The sequence below is a fragment of the Cibotium barometz genome, chromosome 34 (assembly GCF_041138505.1).
Source record: "Cibotium barometz isolate CiBa-2024 chromosome 34, ASM4113850v1, whole genome shotgun sequence".
NCBI lineage: Eukaryota > Viridiplantae > Streptophyta > Polypodiopsida > Cyatheales > Cibotiaceae > Cibotium > Cibotium barometz.
In genome coordinates, this window is record NC_141079.1 from 19,649,739 (window position 1) to 19,670,635 (window position 20,897).

The 20,897-nt window shown below is 37.1% G+C and overlaps 1 protein-coding gene across 1 annotated transcript in view; it reads right to left on the bottom strand.

Moving 5' to 3' along the window:
• Positions 1 to 19,918: 19,918 nt before the first annotated feature.
• LOC147618763 (cyclase-associated protein 1-like) overlaps positions 19,919 to 20,897 on the bottom strand; it is a 34,527-nt gene continuing 33,548 nt past the window's right edge. The window contains exon 10 of the mRNA XM_086773802.1: positions 19,919 to 20,437. Coding sequence (XP_086629928.1) covers positions 20,351 to 20,437 — 87 coding nt within the window. The 3' untranslated portion in view covers positions 19,919 to 20,350. The remainder of the gene's footprint in view (positions 20,438 to 20,897) is intronic.

The window sequence follows — 20,897 nt, forward strand, 5'->3', positions numbered from 1 at the left end:
GTAAGAGTGGGGTCTAGCACTCTAAATTTATACCTACTAGGCATACTTATTTCACCTTTGAAGTAACCCTAGTGTTTGCATTTAGTTCAAGCAAGTTGTCCCTTTGACCTCTTTGCAAAATCAAGTAGTGCCGGTAGTCCTTTAAGAGATACATTTAAAGGGATCTAGGGGCTATAAGCTCACATCCAATTTTTCTATGTTAATTATGAGAATTCAATGTATAAGATATCGAGTCCCCTTAAAGTAGTTATGATTGGGTTGTGGTAATAAAAAACCACTTATTAATGTGGAGCACACAAGTGACATAATCTATATTGCTTCTTCATTTTCACTATCTCCATTGCCACATGGCAGCTCTCCCTCGAGCTACCATGTGGCATCTCCTTGTTGTGAAAAGAGGTTTGGGAGAGGAAAAAGAGAGAGGGACGCCACGTGTAAGGGGAGAGTTAAAGAGTGAAGGACTTATTCCCATTTCAAATTCAAATTTTAGTGTAAAGAAGAGATATTGTTATAGGGAGGTCACTTATATGATGAAAACGTATCTCTCTTTCTCTCCATCATTGCAAAAAATGGAACACCCCATCATTATATGTAAGGTGCATCTATTTGAGGATATAATAAGTGAGCACACCTCACCACACATCTCTGCTAATGAAAAATAAAGTAAAAGCAATAACCATTTCTATTTTTGAAAAAAAAAATTCATAACAAAAGTTTTACATACATGCACACATATAATATACACGTGTACCCACGCACACCGTCACACAAACTCGCGTGCACTCACATACATATACACATATAGACACACATACGTATACACGCACATAGTCATACACTTGCATACGCACATGCACACACACGACTGTGCATGTACACAAAGTCACACACACTCATGTGTGTACACAGAATCGACACACACCCACACAAATGCACACACGTGTACATCACGTATATACACACACTCGCACGTTACACACACACACAGCATAACACACACATATACACACACACAGCATAACACACACATATACATACACATGTGCATACACACACTCTAGTGTGTACACACACATGCACATATGCATGCACACGTATACACATATAAGCGTATGTGCACATGTACACATATACACACATACACGTATATACACACGTGCATCCACACACAAGTACATAGATGTGCACACACACTCTCTTGGTATGTGCACACAAAGACATATACACGTGCATACACATAGGCCCATGCACACACAAAGTTTACACACACAGTCTTAGCGTGACGGCAACGTGAGTCCCCTTCATTAAGGCTTTAGTAGATGAGGGTGCACTCACATAGACATGTGCATCCACACACTATTGACACATAAAGGCACACACACTCGCATGCACGTGTGTACACAGAGTTAGCGTGCACACACTCCACACACACGTGCACACATATACACACATACACTTCCACTTATGTGCACATACATAAGCACACATAATCGACACACACACTTGCACGTGCACATTGAATTGACATATACATAATCATATACATGCATATCGTGTACATTGAATTAACATATACATTATCATATACATGCATATCGTGTACACACACCCCACACATGCACATGATACACATACGCATAAAGGCATACACACGTATACACACACTCTTGCATGCTTACATGCACACACGCACACCCATAACACACAAATACATGCACATGCACATACACGCGCATGCACACTCGAGCCTGCACACATACACATGAGCATGTATACATGCGCACACAAGTGCATGTGCATGCGCACATATGTACATATGCACACACACACACATGCATGTACATACACATGTGCATCCACACATAAAGGCACATAGATGCACACCCACACTCTCTTATGTATGCACACAACATAGAGACATACACATGCATACATATAGGTGCACACACACACTATCTCTCATACATGCACATAAAATTGACACACACCCAATCACACACATGTATGTGCATGCATAATACCCACACGCGTGCACATGATACACATACACGCACACTTGCACGCTACACACATACACACACAGAGACATACACATGCGTATGCACACACTTGAAAGTGCACACACACACACACACACACACACACATGTACACGTATGCATGCATACACATTGTTACAAACTTAATGTACCCTTGTATTTTGGGGACACACTTTTTTTTATTCATTGCCAGGGATGCTCGTGTAAATTGTTTTACTAGTTAGACATTCACTTGAAGATGGATTCATGTGTTGGGTGGATTCTCATGTGATATGTTGACATTTTAGTATTTGGTATTAATTTCTTGCATTGTCCTATTACTCATAAAAAATGTTGGGATTGGTTGATATGACTTCCATTGATTTCTCAACTGACGTGTTTTACGTTTGTGAGCTAGGTTAAAAGCTATGCGATGATAGTGATAAAGGTGTCACACAATGTGAGGTTACCAATTAAGGTATCGCACATGGATGTTGGTGTGAGGGTATTGATTAAGGTGTCACACAATGCGAGGATACCGATGAATATGTGGCATAGATGGCGGATTAAGCGATGGTGTAAAACTGTGATCTTAATATTTAATATAATATTTTGTGGTCACATTTTGACACTTAAGTATTTAATTTATATGCTATTTGTATAGCTTGGACATTATTGTCTTGTGCGTGTGTGCACAAGTTACCTTATTTCATTTATAAGTGTGTATAAACCTTAAAAGGTATTAGGACTAAAGCTGTATATGGCAAAGGTCCAAATATGGATGTACACTTTATTTTTGGCTCAAAGCCTAATGTTGGGAATACATTCAATACCCACGTCGAGAAGAGGGCCACTCACATTGGGAGGGGAGATTGCACCTAAGGCTTTGTTCTTTGTGCTCTTGAATAGTTCTATCTTATTCTATGGTTTGTGGTGGGATTTGTTGAAGTTTAGTTTATGTATTTGCTATTTTGTGAGAGGTACGTAATACTTGGATTAAAGGTCGTGTAATATCAAAGCTTTGGCCAAGTATAAGAAATTTGTAGCATGTGTTTGAAAAAGAAACTCAAATCTTTTTACAATTTACTACAAAGACAAGGTGAGTCTTCCATTGTATTCTTTGTTGAATTATTTGTAGCATGTCTTAGAAAAAGAAACTCAAATCTTTTTACTATTTAATATTTACTACAAAGAGAAGGTAAGTCTTCCATTATATTCTTTGTTGAATTATTTCGTATGGTTTTGTTGAATTATTATATTAAGCATGAAGTAGATAAGGCCTATAAAGCTATGGATATTAAAAAAAAAAGCCGTGCATAGTACCCAAAATACCAAATCTTGGGAATAAAAGAGAGACTCTGCTTTGGAACCCTTGGATAAAGATGAGCCAAGCTTTTATCCAAGAGTTAGAACTCAAAAAACAAAACAAAACAAAATCTTAGACTAAATAAAGTCTCAAAACCATTCTGCAAAACCACACCACCTCTCAGCAAAACCACGCTTTTCTTCCAAAAGTGAATTTCTCCTACTAATCATCTTCTTCAAATTGGACCTCATGGATGATCTCAGCTGGCTATATAAGCCTTAGTCCATCCTTAAAGCTAAACCATATTAATTTTTGCCTCCCTCTCTCTTTTTGAGGTCTACGAGTCACATTCTTTTTTCTTCCCTTTCTTTTGCGCGTGGTTTCTGCAAGAAATTTACCTTACAAAGGCTTATACTAAAGCCTTTAGGTGTATATATATATATATATATATATATATATATATAAGTTGTAAACACACAATTTGCAAAGCCTTAAACTTAAGTATTGAACCTTAGTTAAACAAAATCCTTCAAAGCCTGATGACTTTATTGGGTTTTATTAAACTTTTACAAGAGCCGTTTCTATACAAAATTTTGGCAGCTTATATGTAATTGTATATTTGCCTGACGCTATTCCATCAAAGAAAGGCTTTTTTAAAAATACGGACATGGATAGTATGCTGGTTTTCCCTTAGAAACCCAGTTGACTTTCATTTTACACTGAATTTCAATTGTGATTTGGGACTATTTTCTCACTCCTAGTACTAGTTCCCATGGTTTCACCGACTCTGTTAACTTCCAAAATTTACAAGGATTGTTTAACTGAACTTAAATTTTAATGTTAGTTGGAGTTTTAAGTCACATTAAGTTGTCTTTAAGAAAATAGGTTACTAACCATTTGAGACTATTGTTTTGATCTCTGGTAACTTCAAAATGGTAACTTTCATTTTGTTTATTTATATCACACTCTGATTAAACATACTTTATTTTGTTAGACAAACGTGAGTGTGTTAATATTTGTAGTACATGTTTCCTCTAATGTGTCAAGCTATTTTGACATGCACTTTTGACCAAGTACACGCCTGTAATGAGTCAGCATCCTTTATAAGATACGTAAACCTTTACACTTTTTGTATTTTATCCTTTTCTATCTTATTTACATTTCAGATATGGGCAAATTTTCGTAACAGCCCAATGTTCAAGACCAACTCGATTCTCTCCAAGCATTCTTGTACAAAGAACGAGAACTTCGAGAGGACTTTGAGAGAAAGGTCTTACAACATCTGTCTAGGATAAGCAAGAATATTACAAAGAAAGTTAAAAATAATGAGAAACTTGACACGCAATTGGCAATATATCCAAGTAACATGTCATCAAGTGTTACATGTGCCAAATGTAAGGACATGTTGCAAAATTTTTCAATCAAATATAAAGAACAAGGTCATAACAAAGGGCACATCCAATACTAAAGAACTCAAGCAAAAGGGTACCACAACCGACACACTATCTATAGGTGGAGTTATGCATAAATTCACGTTCACAAATAGTTTCATATTTACTATTTATTTTGGATTGTTTAGTCTTTTCTAGTTCCAATAGGATTTAGATAGAAAGCCTTAGTGGACAGTAGTCACCAATAGTATCCAAAGTCAACTTGAGATAATAGGAAGACTATAGCATCATCTGCTGACACTTGTAAATTGAGACTATGAACTAATTAATGATTTGAAAGAATTGGTTAATTATCAAGTTAAAATAAGTTAAAATCCATCAAGTTCATGATCATCACACCAAGAACAAGATTTAAATATAAGTTGTCAAGACAAGATCAATTTGCAAGACCAAGAAAAAATGTTGAAAGTTAGGCCAAGATAATAACAAGTTAACCCTAGTGAAGTATTCCAAGTTCAGGATCTTAAGTGACCAATTTAAGCTTACAGAACTCACTAGAATACCAAGAAAATGATAACCAAGAAATTAGGGAAAACTATTGTATGCACATTATGATTATAAGATTTATTTAAGATTAATTTTTTCCCAAGTATAAGACGTTGTCCTCCATTCTTAGCTACCTTGGTGGACCATTAAGCTAATGTGACAGGCTTCTTTCTTGATATGAGCAATGTAATTTGGCCCAATCTCATTGCATAATGAGGCCATAAAGTTGGATTTCTTTCTTGTTGAATAGGGCACAAAAAACAATGCACATGGCCATTAGGGTGCACCTATATCCATGCAATTTGAACTTGCAATTTTCCCAAGGAACATTAGGATCCTCTATTTTTGCAACTTCCTACTCATCCCAGTTTTCAATCAGCGAGAGAGTCTTATGTTAGCTCATCAGTTTGGCTAGGAGTTCCATGTGGCTTATTCGCGTCTTTCCTTTGCTGATATCTTTGACACTACACACTTTGTGTGTCAAGGTTTTCTTTCTCATTTTCTTCAACATATTCTACTCACACTATCTGTACATCTACGTCCATGTTTGTGCAATCATGGGCTATGAACATCCATACCTCCTAGTTGGGTTTTTGGGTTATGATTTGCTAGAACATGCAGTTATGATGCTAATGCTGACATCTCCTCTCATAACAAAAATGGAATTTCTTTGGAGATTACAAGTTTGCTGTAACTGTAGAAGTTTTTACAAGCATAGGGTTGTAAGTTACTGTAGGTAATCATGTCAGATAGTCTATCCCAGATTATGAGCGAGAAGCTAGATAAGAACAACTTTCAAGCATGGAAGTTTAGGATGAAAATATTCCTCATAGGAAAAGGATAATGGGTTTTTATTTTATTTTATGATGAGAGGGAGCCAGAATTTTTGGAAGAAAACATCACTTCTTAATTGGTGTAGCCTTTAAACCATGGCAAGAGAGAGCAAGCAAAGTGATGTATTAGTTGTCTCTGTTAGTGTGCCAGATGCTATGATGAGCGGTCATATACAGGATACATGGGATACCTTGGTTAAGCTGTATAGCACTAGTACAAAGGCAAGGAAGATGCAGTTAAAGCAAAGGCAAGGAAGATGCCTTTGTACTAGCACTAGTACAAAGGCAAGGAAGATGCCTTTGTACTAGCACTAGTACAAAGGCAAGGAAGATGCAGTTAAAGCAAAAGTTGCATAATGTGTAGATGAATAAGATGAGTATCAATGATTACTTATTCTTATGCATAATGTGTAGATGAATAAGATGAATAAGATGAGTATCAATGATTACTTATTCTTATGCAAAATGTGTAGATGAATAAGATGAGTATCAATGATTACTTATTCTTATGCATAATGTGTAGAAGAATAAGATGAGTATTAGTGATTACTTTGTTGAAAGTGAAAGGGCTTGTAGATGATCTCTACTTTATTATTGGAGCTCATATTGATGATAACGACTTGGTGCCATTCATATTGAATGGGCTTGGCAAAGAGTATGACCAGTTTCAAACATCTATCCAAACTTGAAAAAACTTTGAAGATCTTATAGCCCTTCTTATCACTGGGGAGAGGAATGTTAGGAGTAAATCATCTTCTAGAAATATGCAAGAGCATGCCTTCTACATGGACATAGGTAGAGGTAGAGGCATATCATCATCCACACATTGAGGTGTAGGCCGTTTTAGAAATTAGCATGCTTGAAAGTGTTTGGCTGCATTGCTTATGTACATATGCCAGATCAAGTGAGAAGTAAATTGGATCCCAAGACAGAAAAATGTATCTTTATTGGATACTCCCTTGAACAGAAAGATTATAGATTATATAAACCCACTACTTGTGAGATGCAAATGAGTAGGGATGTTGTTTTTTTATGAGGTGAGTAGGTGGTATACATTAGTGAAAGGATTCCATAGAGGTTGGTAGTGAAAGGATTCCATAGAGGTATACACTAGTGAAAGGATTCCATAGAGGTTGATATAAATAACAATGTGACTGCAATAAGCAAAATGGATAGCAATAATAACATGTGCTTAGAGGACCTGGAGAGTTGTCTAGCAATGGGTCTATTATTAAACCTTGGTGAGAAATATTGATGTAGAATGCGAAGAATTTTGACACATTATTTAGTGGTACTAGAGGTGTTGAAAAATCAATGAATTCACATGTATCACAAAAGGGAAAAGAGAATGTGGATTAACCTTTCATAATGCCTAATGTTTCTATAGGCCAGTGGCTTAAAACAAAGCCTTGATGAGGAGTTAGGGATGCCAGATGTTGCTACACCAGGTGTACAAAGAGCCAAAGTAATGTTGAGAACACCTCTAGGTATACATAGGTTTATGAGGGTTAAATATCCAATGGATAGGTTGAGATAATGATGGGTATACAACCCATCATTATGCTTATATATTCAAAGCAATACAAGAGATAAAGCCCACACATTTTGAGGAGACATTTGGACAAAAACATTGAGAAGATGCCATGGATGAAGAGATGGCTACATTGGATGAAAATGAGATATGGGATTAAGAGCCTTTGCCTAAGGAGAAGAAGGCAATTAGATGCAAGTAGGTCTATAAAGTAAAACAAAAATTCAGGTATAGAACACAAAATTGGCTACAAATACAATTGATCTTTTAGAGGATCCTACTATGTATACGTACATTATAGGGAACTTGATCTACATGACTATCCTTAGGCTAGATTTTAGCTATGTTGTTGGGTTGTTTAGTGAGTTTATGCAGGCCCCGAGGAAGCCACACTTGGATGCGACTAAGAGGATACTCAGATATATAAAGTTCACACTACACTATGGACTTTTCTAAAAGGTTGGAGTATAAGTACATGTATATGCATATATAGATATAAATTGGGCTAGTAGTGTCTCAAAGAGGAGATCTACTAGCGGCTTTATGTTTACTTTTGGGAGTGATGCTGTTAGTTGGAGCAGCAAGAAGCAACCAATGTTTGCTTTATTAAGTACAAAATCTAAGTTGGGCATTGCTATGGTAGCATGTGAGGTAGGTAGCTTGGTTAAAAAGAAGCTACTAGAAAATATGGGAGCCCATGGATAGGGTTATTAACTTTTATTGACACAAGATGAGCAGTATAGTAACCCAATAACCCAATGTATCATGCTAGGACGAAGCACATACATGTGTATTATCACTTTATGACAGAGAAGGTTTTACGTGATGTGGATTTGGTGTATGTCAACACAGAGGATCAATCAACTGGCATCTTCACAAAGGCATTGGGTACAGATAGAAGCTTCATAGGTTTAGTAGCTTACTTGGAGTGCAAGGTATGGAGTTGAGCTCAAGGGGGAGTGTTGAGATATTGAGCTCATCTAGTATAGATATTTCTAGAGGATGACAGCTTTGCACTTACGCCACTAGCATGGTTGGTGAGATTATGGGTGATATGTCACCAATGGCAAGTGGTTTACAAGCTATGTAACAACCATTTTAGTTCATTAGAGTTATGGTATAATTATAACACTAACTCATATAGCATGGACCAACCATTTTATGTTATTATAGTAGGAGAGTACTTTCCCTTATATAGTATGTACTCTTAACTTTATGTTATGGTTATAGAGAAGAGAAAACAATAGAAGAAAATTCAGCCATTCATATCTCTTGGGGTGCTTATCTACTTGTGTGTGTGTTTTCTTATGAGGAGCTCAAGCTTACCCTCTCCCCCACATTTTTCTTAGTTTCTTCTTGATCTGATAGGTTATGTTCACCTTAGCTTTAGCTTTCTTAGATGTGGGTCCATCTTGGAATTTAACGACGACACCCCATTAGCAATAATAATAAAATTTGTACTTCGTGTTTCTGTGAACCTAAATCTTCCTTCTTCTTTGAACTATTTCCATTAGCTTCATATGGGTTTCTATCTTTCTTCTTCTAATGTCAGTAGTTGCTAAAGTGCTTGTGTTCCATAGAACTTTAGGACTTAAAGATATTGTGTTCCATAGAATCTTCAGGACTTAGCATGTTTGATATAGCAACTCATAGCTAGGCACTACAAACTCCATGAGAATAATTGCCTTCTAATTCAAAGTCTCAGTTGAAATGGAGTTTGGCATGTGGTTACCTTATGTGATGTTTTGAATGCTCATTTAGTGTAGCTTTTGATCCTAATCAATTGTGTTTTAGTTCACCATGTCTTAGTCGAAATTCTTTTTAGAACTTGATTTGTGGATTCGGCCTAGCCATTGGTCTATGGATAGAAAGTTATAGACTTCTTGTGTATTATGAGATGGTTGTTTATCAACTTCTTCCACCAGATCTCCTGTGCAATCCTTTCCTTGGTTAGATACTAGTTATACATGGCATAATGTAATAGTATGTTGTAATTAAGATGTACACTTTGTATTTGTCCTTTGAGCTGTAGGTTTAAAAGGTCTAACAAAATCTAGTACCCACTTCAAAAATTATCCCAATGGTAATGTATGGGATTGTAAGAAATCTTATCAGCTACATTTCATTGACCCAGTCTCTCTGCTAGATATGTCATGTTGCTTTTCAAACTCCCATGCATCCTTCTAGACTGTAGGCCACCATAAACCTTCTTTAGGATTTTTCTTTTTGCTATTAAGTGGACCACCACTAATGCCTTGATGTTCTTCTATTAGCACAACTTCCTTTTCATGATTTGGGAAACACCTCCCTAGAATTTGATCAATGCCCACCTTGTATAACTAACCAGCTACACTACTATTATAGTGTAGCCCATGCTCTTTAACTAACCTTTTCTTAGGACCCTTGGTCAGAACGTCATGTATATCATAGTACCAATTTCTTTCAACCCGATCAGTGGGATAGCAAATAGGTCAGCATCGCTTAGTGATTTTAGACCTCGTAAACAATCCCCTATTTTTCACTCTGTAGAGAAAACCCAAACACACCACACTCACTAGCACAAGACTAACCAAGTGAAGTTCACTTGCCTTTCTCGTGTTGTGGTTGGGAACTTGGATGCTTACTTGACCCGTCTTGGAGAGGAGGTAGTACTTGAGAAAACATTGAGATATCAAGCTCAATTAGTGCTATGGACATGGTTGGTTAAATTATGGTTAGTATTCTATTATGGACATGGTTGGTTACATTATGGTTAATATGCTACCATGGCAGGTTGTGTGTAGAGCCATATTTGGATTACTAGAGTATGGCATAGTTATAGTGCCAGCTCATATAGTTAGGTTCACACTATGGATTGACCATTGTATGTTATAGTAGGAGAGTATTGTCCGTTACAGTATATACTCATCTCTCATAATATGCACTTTTTCTTATAGTCAGGTTCACACTATGGACCAACCATTGTATATTATAATAGGGGAGTACTTTCCCTTATAGTAGGAGAGTACTTTTCCTTATAGTATGTACTCTTATCTCTTTAGTTTATGGTTGTAGATAAGATACTATAAGGAGAGTACTTTTCCTTATAGTATGTACTCTTATCTCTTTAGTTTATGGTTGTAGATAAGAGAAAAAAAAAGGTAGACGAAAATTCAGCCATCCATCTCTCTTTTGTGTCTTGCTCTCTCTTGTGTATGTGTGTTTGCTTGTAAGAAACTTCCTCTACCTCGTACTCTCTTTATGGTATTAGAGCGGTGGTTTGTGTGACAGCTAAGGAGACAAGCAAGAGGTAAGAACAAGGCAAGCAAAGAAGCGGTACATAGGTAAGGGTATTTTTATCTCTTTCTCTCTTTGATTTTACAGCAACACCTTTGGTAACTGTGAGATCTATAGACAGACAAGGAAGTCACTATCTTAGATTAAGGCATCCTCTTGGGTGAAGGAAGTAGACCAAATTTGATTTTAGAGCAACACCTTTGGTAACTATGAGATCTATAGACAGACAAGGAAGTCACTATCTTAGATTGAGGCATCCTTCTGGGTGAAGGAAGTAGACCAGATAATGCAATTAACTAAGTTTACTGAGTTTTTGTATGTTTTGGTACGATTTAGGCATGTTATGGGCCCTATTTTGGCTCTATAAGATTTTCATATACACTGTGAAATTGTCAATTTTGACTGTATATGCCCAATTTTTGGTCAAAGCAAAGTTGCAATAAAAATTTGGTTACAGGACATTCTATGTAGAGAATCTAAGTTTATAGGTGTTGTGGATGTATGTTTATGTGACTAGTTCACATATAGTGGCATTATAATAGGTTTATAGTATCGCTGCTATTGAAGGTTACAGATTTGTTGTGCAAGTTTAGAAGGTTTTTTGCAAGCATTGTTTGGTAAATTAGTGCAAGTAAAGATGTCTGACAGTCTATCATAGATTGTGAGTGAGAAGGTAGATAAGAATAACTTCCAAGCATAGAAGTTCAAGATGACTAATTTTCTTATGGGAAAATCATGTTGGGCGTTCATCATATAGGTGATGAAAAGGAGCCGCCAAAGATTGCTGCTCAATAAAATTTGATCCCACAGTAGTGTGCAGCCATGAGAGATTTTTTATAATCTATAATCCTCCCTCCATCATAGTATTGTTTGACATTTTATGCTTGTCCATACATAAGCAACTTGACTTAGACTCTTACGCTTGTCTCTCCAAGCACGTGACCTGAACAATGATGAGTAATGGGAAAATAAGAAAAAACCATTACGCAAAAAAATGTTACAAAGATTGAGCAAGACTGATAGATCTCCACCTCTCAAATATAACTTCGGTGGAAGATGATATCACTTTCTTTTCATCTCTTGAAGCTACTATAGAGGGTGGCCAAGCGGTAGAGTGCTAGGCTTCTCAATTACCAACCCTTTTATTAGTAACCCTCCCCCTTGGGACTTTAACATAGGAGATGATTCATATCTCCACCATATTAGCATCTAGGTTAATTGCCAAAATATAGCATTGGTGGTAAAATGATGTGGGGTACATTCAATTTGTGCAATTTCTTATAGAAGGAAGTGTGATAATATCAAAAGGAAGTGTGATAAAATTTACTTATGATTAATTTTTTATTGGTTGTCACATCTATAGTTAAAATATTTCATGTAAGTAATAAAGTCTCATAGTGGTTCCCCTATCCTTGGCTTGATACTGTATAACTATGTAGTAGCACTCCACCTAGGACCACTTAGTGCATGGTAGAAAGGTTGTTTTTAATGCGGTGAAATCCATGTTCTCCTCAAGCTTTAAAGGTCTAAACCATCGGCGGTGGATCACCTTACTCTCAAGGGTAATTACAAAATCTCCAACCTTGGTGGGGTTATCAGTCTTTTCAAGAGTTTCATATAGAAAGGTTGTTTTTAATGCGGTGCAATCCATGTTCTCCTCAAGCTTTAAAGGTCTAAACCATCCGTGGATCACCTTACCTTCAAGGGTAATTACAAAATCTCCAACCTTGGTGGGGTTATCAGTCTTTTCAAGAGTTTCATAAACTTGATAAAACCATCGGTGGATCACCTTACTCTCAAGGGTAATTACAAAATCTCCAACCTTGGTGGGGTTATCAGTCTTTTCAAGAGTTTCATAAAAACAACTCTAAATCTTGAATTGGGTATCTTGTTATCAATTTGGCAATATGTGTCAGCTTTATGTGATTTGCATTTGTGTTTCTAATTTCTTAATGACTTGCATGCTCACCTCTCTTCCTTTAACTATTGTTATTTGAAGAATACCTTTACAATAACCTTCAAGAGGTGGCCAACATTACATGGGTGGGAAATTTTCATGAATAATATTTCATATGGTTGCATTATTGGGCGTACTCAAGATTATTTATTTCACATGGTCGTATTGGTAGAGGTCATTGCACCTGAGTTGCTAGTACATTTAGGGAGGTTCATAAGCTTTTTGTAATTGATTTAGTGAACCCCAGGTTACTCTAGAGGAAAGGGTGAGATTTTTGCCTCCACTTAGTGTGAAGGGTTGTGATAACCTTTGTACAATAATTGTAAAATAGTTGTAATTGTTTTAGTGAACCCTAAGTTGATCTATGGGAATTGGACAATTTTGAGGAGGAAAGGGTGAGATTTCCACCTCCACTCATGTTCTATGAATAAAAGTGAGATTTTTACCTCCACTTATGTGAACAAGGGTTGTGATAACCTTTGTGTACAATAAGGTGAGGCTTGTGTCAAACATAACATTGTTGGGATACTTAGGCATGGGTGGCCCTAGCCCCCAACCAACTTCTAAATCCAATATTTCATGATCACCAATTATTCTAGATTTGTTGGGTGTAGAGCTTAAGGACTCCTAATGCACCAATGAATTCATGCTTATCTAGGTGTTGATGGATAATCAGGAGGCTTAGCTTAAGAGGTGTTGAATAAGAACATGTGATAACAAATAAGAGCTTGCCAATTTTCCCTAGGTGCTCGTGTTGCTTTGGAGAAATTTGTAACTTTTCTTATTGACCTTTCTCAAGCCTCTTAACTAGAAAAGCTTCTTTTTGCTCAGTTCCTTCAGCCTATGTACGTACTCCTTAATTTGGGACTCATGCATGACTTTGCACCTGTCTCCAAGTCATAGAGGTCCATTTTTTATTTATAATATAATCTTGTCAAAAACTCATTTAGAAGAAAATCCAATTTTTGGTGCAAGTGCTTTAGAATTATAAGTGATTAGTTTGGACTCTTAGATGTCCAGATTTGGATGTAATGTAACATATTCACATACCTTGTAAATAATGGGCCAAAGAAGCCATGAGCATGGCCAAATGTGGGGCCAAGAGAATAAGTGCGTATTATGAAAAGGGAAAAGAGTATATAAGAGAACTAAAAGCCCTAATTGCATAACTAATCAAATTTTTGCTCAAGCAAGCTTTCATGACCTTCTCCCTCATAAGATGGTGCATGTGTGTACTCCATGTGATGTGTGCAATCATGTGTACTCTGGTTTAAGCATAAACCATGTGTACTCCAATTTGAGTGCAACTGTGTGTACTCTGGTTTGAGCACATACCTTCTTTATTGTAATGGTATTAGAGTACCATGTTTTGATGCAATCTACTCCAATTTGAGTTCAAACCTTATTTCTTACATTGGTATCACAGCACCACATTTTGATCCATTCTACTCTGGCTCGAGTGTAAACCTTCTTTCTTGCAGTGGTATTAGAGCACCACTTTTTGATCCATTCTCAGAGACACACAAAGCCCTTGTTTTAAAATTTCAAAAATTTCCCTAATTTTCATTTTTTTCTTGAACCATTTACAAACTCAAAGTCTCTACAAGCTTTCCAATGCTTAGTAGAGGCTTCTTTTGAGCATCATTGGTCCCAATCTTGACCTATTTTGCTCAAAACAAGTCCTAAAACCATTTTTTGATTTTTCTTGAATTTCCTTGCATGTTTTGGCCATTTCACTCACCCTAGCAAGTCTTACCAATCCTACCTAGGCCTATGAGGGCTTCATTAAGTCCTTTTGGACTCTAAGCTTGGCATGTTGGAAACCTAGCATCTTGACTTGGTTGTGGCGTACCTACATTCTTGAATTTACTTCTAAAAGCCAACATCTCACTCTTGAAGCTCTTAAGAAGTTGAGATTGAAGTTGGGATTGATAATGATTAAAGTTCTCAATTATATAATCCATCATAGATTCCATCATTAGCATGATCGTTTGCATATCACTGGTAATGGAAGGACCAATATTTGCATTTTGTACACGCACATTGGCATGTACAATGCCTTCATTTGCATGCTTAGTATTACCCACATTGGCATGCACTAGCATGCTTAGCACTTATGCATACATTCTCACCATCATTTTCAACATATCACACAACCTCAACATCATCCGCATACTCCACATTGTCATGATCACTTTCATCATCCACAAAGTCACAACCTCAACATCATCCGCATACTTTGCATACTCCACATTGGCATGATCATGATCATCGTCCACAAAGTCTTGGCAAATCATCAAACAATTCTCCATCCTTCTCATTGTCCTCTTCAATGACCTCGAAAAAGCACCATGTTAAGAGATACATTCTGTGATTTACAAGATTTGACATGGTCTTCATGCCACTTCTCACCTCACTTGTAACATAACCCTATGTCATAACCAAGCCAAGATACTACATTGCCAACATGCCAAGATTTGGCATGGTCTTCATGCCACTTTTCACCTCAGTTGTAGCATAACCCTATGTCATAACCAAGCAAAATGCTACGTTGCCAACATGCCAAGGTGTTACTCCTTTGCAAGGCTCATATAAGAAGAGTGTCTCTCATGATTTTGGGATGCACCAATCCAAGAAAGACATTGGAGATTGTGCTAGGCCATAGATAAAAAGGTTATTCCTTTAGCCAAGGATGAGTTGGAAAGGATGAGACAGCTTCTTCAATTATGTAAGGACAACATGAAGAAGGCTCAAGAAGTCATGAAGGCAAATGCAGATAAGCATAGACATGAAGTGGAGTTTAAGGAAGGTGATTATATGTTACTCAAGCTTCCTAAGAGCCATCATAATATCCTTAAAGGTTCTTCTAACCCAAAGTTGGCTTATCGGTATTATGGACCATATTTAATAGTCAAGAGAGTAGGTGAATTGGCTTACAAGCTTGACTTACCCCCTTCCACAAGAATCCATAATGTGTTCCATGTATCTAACGTCAAGAGGTTTGTGGGTTCTCTTTCTCAAGAGCTTGAAGAACTACCACCAATGGATGAAGAAGGAGAGATAATATATGAACCGGAGAGGATTGTAGACAAGAGAACAAGAGCATTGAGGAACAGGGATATTGAAGAATTCCTTGTTAAATGGAAGCATTTGCCCATGGATGAGGCTACTTGGCAATCAATGGAGTATGTAAAATAACATGGTTTGCTTGATGGAAGTATTCCTTGACCAAGTGGCATGTTTAGCATGTGGAGAATGGGCATCACATGAGGACTACATATGCTAATTTTTGGACAGATTTGCTGTAATTTCTGGATAGCTTTGGTTGGATCCATTGTTGGGGCCATCATTCTACTCCAACACACTTGGAAGATCATCATGATATAAGGCAAAGATGTGGGACTCATTTGGTTGAGGTTATGCATCAATTGCAACCCATTTTTATGGAGATCTCATGAAGTATTTTCAAGGATCTTCACCGACAACAAGGCTGCCATAACAGTCTCATATGATTGCATTGGAGAAAGAGTTTGTGGGCTTCATTACATTTGGACTTCTTCTTCCAAATGTACTTCAAGAGCATTTTTGGGAGAACCTCTTTATTTCTCAAAGATTCCAATTGCGGCCACACTTGAAGTGTAAATATCTTGTATGTTTTGAGGACAAAAGCTTTGGGAAGGAATGGTTTGTCCTCATGAACCTATAGCATATATGTAAATGGGCCCATGGGTAAAACACTATAAATAGGGCCTTGGGCACATGGATAGAACCTTTTGTCATTTTACTAATCTTGGACATTCCATTGTACCTTTGGCTCCTACTATGGAGATGGCCATCTATGGTCAAGGCTCATGGCTAGCTTTCAAGCCATCCTCTTGGTGAGAGGTTAACACACTTAGGCCATTGTGTATCTTTCTCTTTGCTACATACACATATGGATTCTCTCTCTTGTTCATCCTTGGCTATGATGCTTGGAAATGCTAATTTCATGTGTAATGGATGCTAGAATTCATCTTTCATGTGTTTGATTTCATCTTTAACTCTAGATCCATTCTAAGGATGTTCATGGTTATTGTATTGTTGGTAGTGTGGACACAATACAAGGTCTTTGCCACAAGTGATGGTATTTAATACTTATATAGTAAGGAGACTCCCTATCTAGTCAGCTAATAATCATGATCATCATCCACAAAGTATTGAAAGTCATCAAATAATTATCCATTCTTCTCATTGTCCTCTTTAATGACCTTAGAAAGCACCATGTTAAAAGCTACATTCTATGCTTTATAAGATCTAGATGATCTATGTCACTTTTCACCCACACTTGAAGGCTTTACATCACCATTAGGGTGCTTTTGAAAAAATTCCCAAATTTGTAATTTGCCTCACCACTACCATAGACCATGGGAAACTTAGTCATGGTAGAAGTAGAATTGGCATCCTTTGTAGACTTTCCATATATGCAATGGAGGGCAAATCAATCTGATAATTACCTCTATTTGGTCATGTATGTGCATACTTCCCCTCATATATTTATGCAAATAACATGGTCTCTTTGAGGCTAGTCAGCCTTTGTGCTTTCACATCAACCCTAATATTCATTCACAACCTTTGTGCTTACATATTAGCCCTAATATTCATTCTAAGCCCTTTGATGTACTTGAAAATCTTAAAGTTCTCACTAAACCCATCAACATGTAGCATGAGCTTCAAAAATTTGTGGGTATAGTCTTTGACACTACTTTGCCTTTGTTGAAAGTCATCCCAATCACACACTAGCTTGTCCTTATTATGATGTAATTGAGAGCCAAAGGCCTCTTTTATTTCATTTTTGTAGGCATCCCAAGTTGTAATGTCATAGCGTTGAGATTCTAGGTTCTTCCATCAAGCATGGGCATATCCTTCAAATGCAAAGTAGCAAAGTAAATATTTTCTTTCTCACTTATTGGATTTATCTTAAAGTAAAAGTAGAATTCCAATTTGTTCATCCAATATTCAAATAACTCATTTGAAGTATTCTCACCATTGACCTTTGCAAAAACAACTTTGTCCTTACTCCTTTAAACTCATCTCTCCCATCATATGGACATTGTCCTCATGTAATCTATCATCATAAACACTATCCTCGTGCAACCTTGAGAAATATTCCTTTGTTGTCATAGCAAGAAGAATCAAAGGCAATGCCATTGTTCCTAGCATAGCCTAGCGATGAGAAGAATGCATATGATGATGTAAATTTCCCATGGACATGACAAGAAGTGTGGATGATTTTCCTTACTGCCATAACCAACCCCATTCATGTCTCCAAATGCATAAAGAACTTCAAAAGGTGACATCCCAATACTCAAATGCTTGTTGAAACTATGGCAAAATTCAGCAAGATAGAGCCATTCATCCCATGATGCTTGCATGTCATGACAATAGTGCCTCAAGTACACTTTAAGCCATTTTTTTGTGCACTCCGTTTGCCCATCCGTTTGAGGGTGATAGGCTGTAGAGGAAGTGATTTGAGTACCCAAGTTCTCATACAATGTCCTTCAAAAAGTGCCCATAAACTTGGTACCTCGATCACAAACTATATTGAGTGGCAATCCATGTATCTTAAATACATGCTCCATAAATTGCTTGGCAATGTGAGAAGCTCCATATGTAGTCTTGGAAGCAATAAAATGGGTTGATTTGGTGAGTCTATCCACCACCACAAAAACTTGATCCCATCCATGCTTTGTCTTTGGTAGATCCGTGATGAAGTCCATAGAAATGTGAGTCCATTTCCCATCCGGAATAGGCAAAGGATGGCGTAAACCACTTGACAATTGGTGACTATCCTTATTCCTTTGACATGATACACATTCCAAAACAAACTTCCTTACATCTCTCTACATGCCTTTCCAATAGAAGCTTTTTCTCACTTTGTCAAATATCTTAAATGCATCTCGTGAGCACCTTAGGAATGTAAGATGAGGTAGGAACCAAATACACCTTATCCTTGTGCCATAGGAGACCATTCTAAAGCTTATAATGAGGAAATTCTTCACCCTCTCCTTGCTGTAATTTTTTGTAAATATGGGCAACATTCTCCTTGACAAGATACTCCTCTTGAATCCCTTTGATCCATTCACTATACACTTCCATAATTGATGTCATAGTGCAAGTCCACATTCTAGACAATGCATACATTGTCCTTTCCCGAAGTGTACATTTTCTTTTGGCCTTCTCATCTTTCTTATATCATGTACTCAAGAATCAGATCTACGTTTTCTTTTGGCTTTTTTGCGTCTGTTATATCATGTGTGCTATAGGTTACACAATTTACCCTTTGTTTAGGTTGTAACACAAGGTAGTAGGCACCCCACCATATCTACACCATAGTTCTTTTGTCTTTTAGGACTCATTGAATCAAGGGAGTCAGTTTCATGGGCATTTCAAAATGCCAGTTACGTGTTTGAACTTTCGCCAAGCAATTGCATTGCAATGGGAATGGTGATCTAAACTACTATTGGGTGCTGTTAACTTGGTTGACTCCGAAGGTAGATGACATAGTTCAAAATTATAAATGTTAAGTTGATGTAATGGAAAGGTGCTGAGATGTTTTGCACAACTTGCAAGCACTACTTATGATTGTAACTTGCAAAATGAAGAGGGACCACAAAGACCCTCAATGGCTATTTTGGGTGATTCTCAAGGAGGTGATATAGAAGAACCATTGTGCATGTCTTTAAAGGTGCATCGCCACAAGTTATTTGCAGGAAGCATGTCTTCAAAGACACACAAGCAACTTTACGAGCTAGTCCGATACTTTTGGGGACTTATAAATGGTTGTTTGGAAGATGATTGCTCTACACCTTGCATCAAACCAATTCTCATATCCCACAATTTCACTGCTAGCAGATCCAAAAAATGCTTTCATCTTACATCACCTCACTTTGTTTGTACGTGATCACGCCAATAGAATTAGACCCTATTCCAACTCGCCACTTATTTACAAAAAGTTGTGGATTGTTTTTGCCTCAATGACAACAGAGAAAGCCTCAAGGCAAATATGCTAACATAAAATGCACTTTTGGTACCTAAAAACAAAACTGTCACTGCATATTTAAAATCAAGTGATGATGCCAAGTATCTAATAACCACCAGAATGCTTGACCAATGGTGCCAAGCCCACAAAATGTTCTTGATACATATCTTCTCATTAACTTTACCTTTACGGAGTGATGATCACCTTGTAAAACTTCACCCAAACAGTTCTATAGTTACACAAAATCAATGAATTACATATTTTGTATGACACTTGAAGGTGAACCAGTCCAAAAGAGAACTTCTTGCTGTGATTTCTGATCCACGAAAGGTACTTGAATCATTGAATGGACAGGCGTGTTAAATGATCAAGAACCTCTATGAAACTCACGTATTAAACTTTGATAACAAAATAGCAACACAACTATGCTTCTCCCAAAAGCTTGGGTGTACTATTCATGTGCTTGTGATGCCCATCAGCCGCCTGAATGAGATACGGGTGTGGTTACAAAGCTTCCATCTTTGAATATGCTTAGAAACTGCTCTGCCAGTGCATGTTCTACCTGCAGGTATGTCAACAGGTTGTTACAATAACTAAACATACATTTACTTTGCAATGTATCCTAATTTCATCCTTTAAATTAGTGTTTCAGTAGATAACACTATTTTTATTGCACAAAAAGATGAGCCCATTCGAAGTGCAGATGTGTTGAAGACAACTAATTTGGCTTTATCGACATGGCTAGGCTAATGCAACAAATTGACACTAATGACAGATTGATAGCACTGATTGTGTAGTGGTAATAAGTTAGTGACCCTGTGTACAATGACATTAAGGACACCTCAATCAATGAAACATTTACATGAGTAGAGAGTTCACTAATGAAGAAACTCCTGGAATGTCAGGGCATGGAAAATGCAACTTGGTGGTATGGGACACCAGAACTTAGCTATGGCTGGGAGGTGAGCTAGCCAATACCCATTCAATACCTGAAACAGAAATTACCAGAAACAACTCCAAAA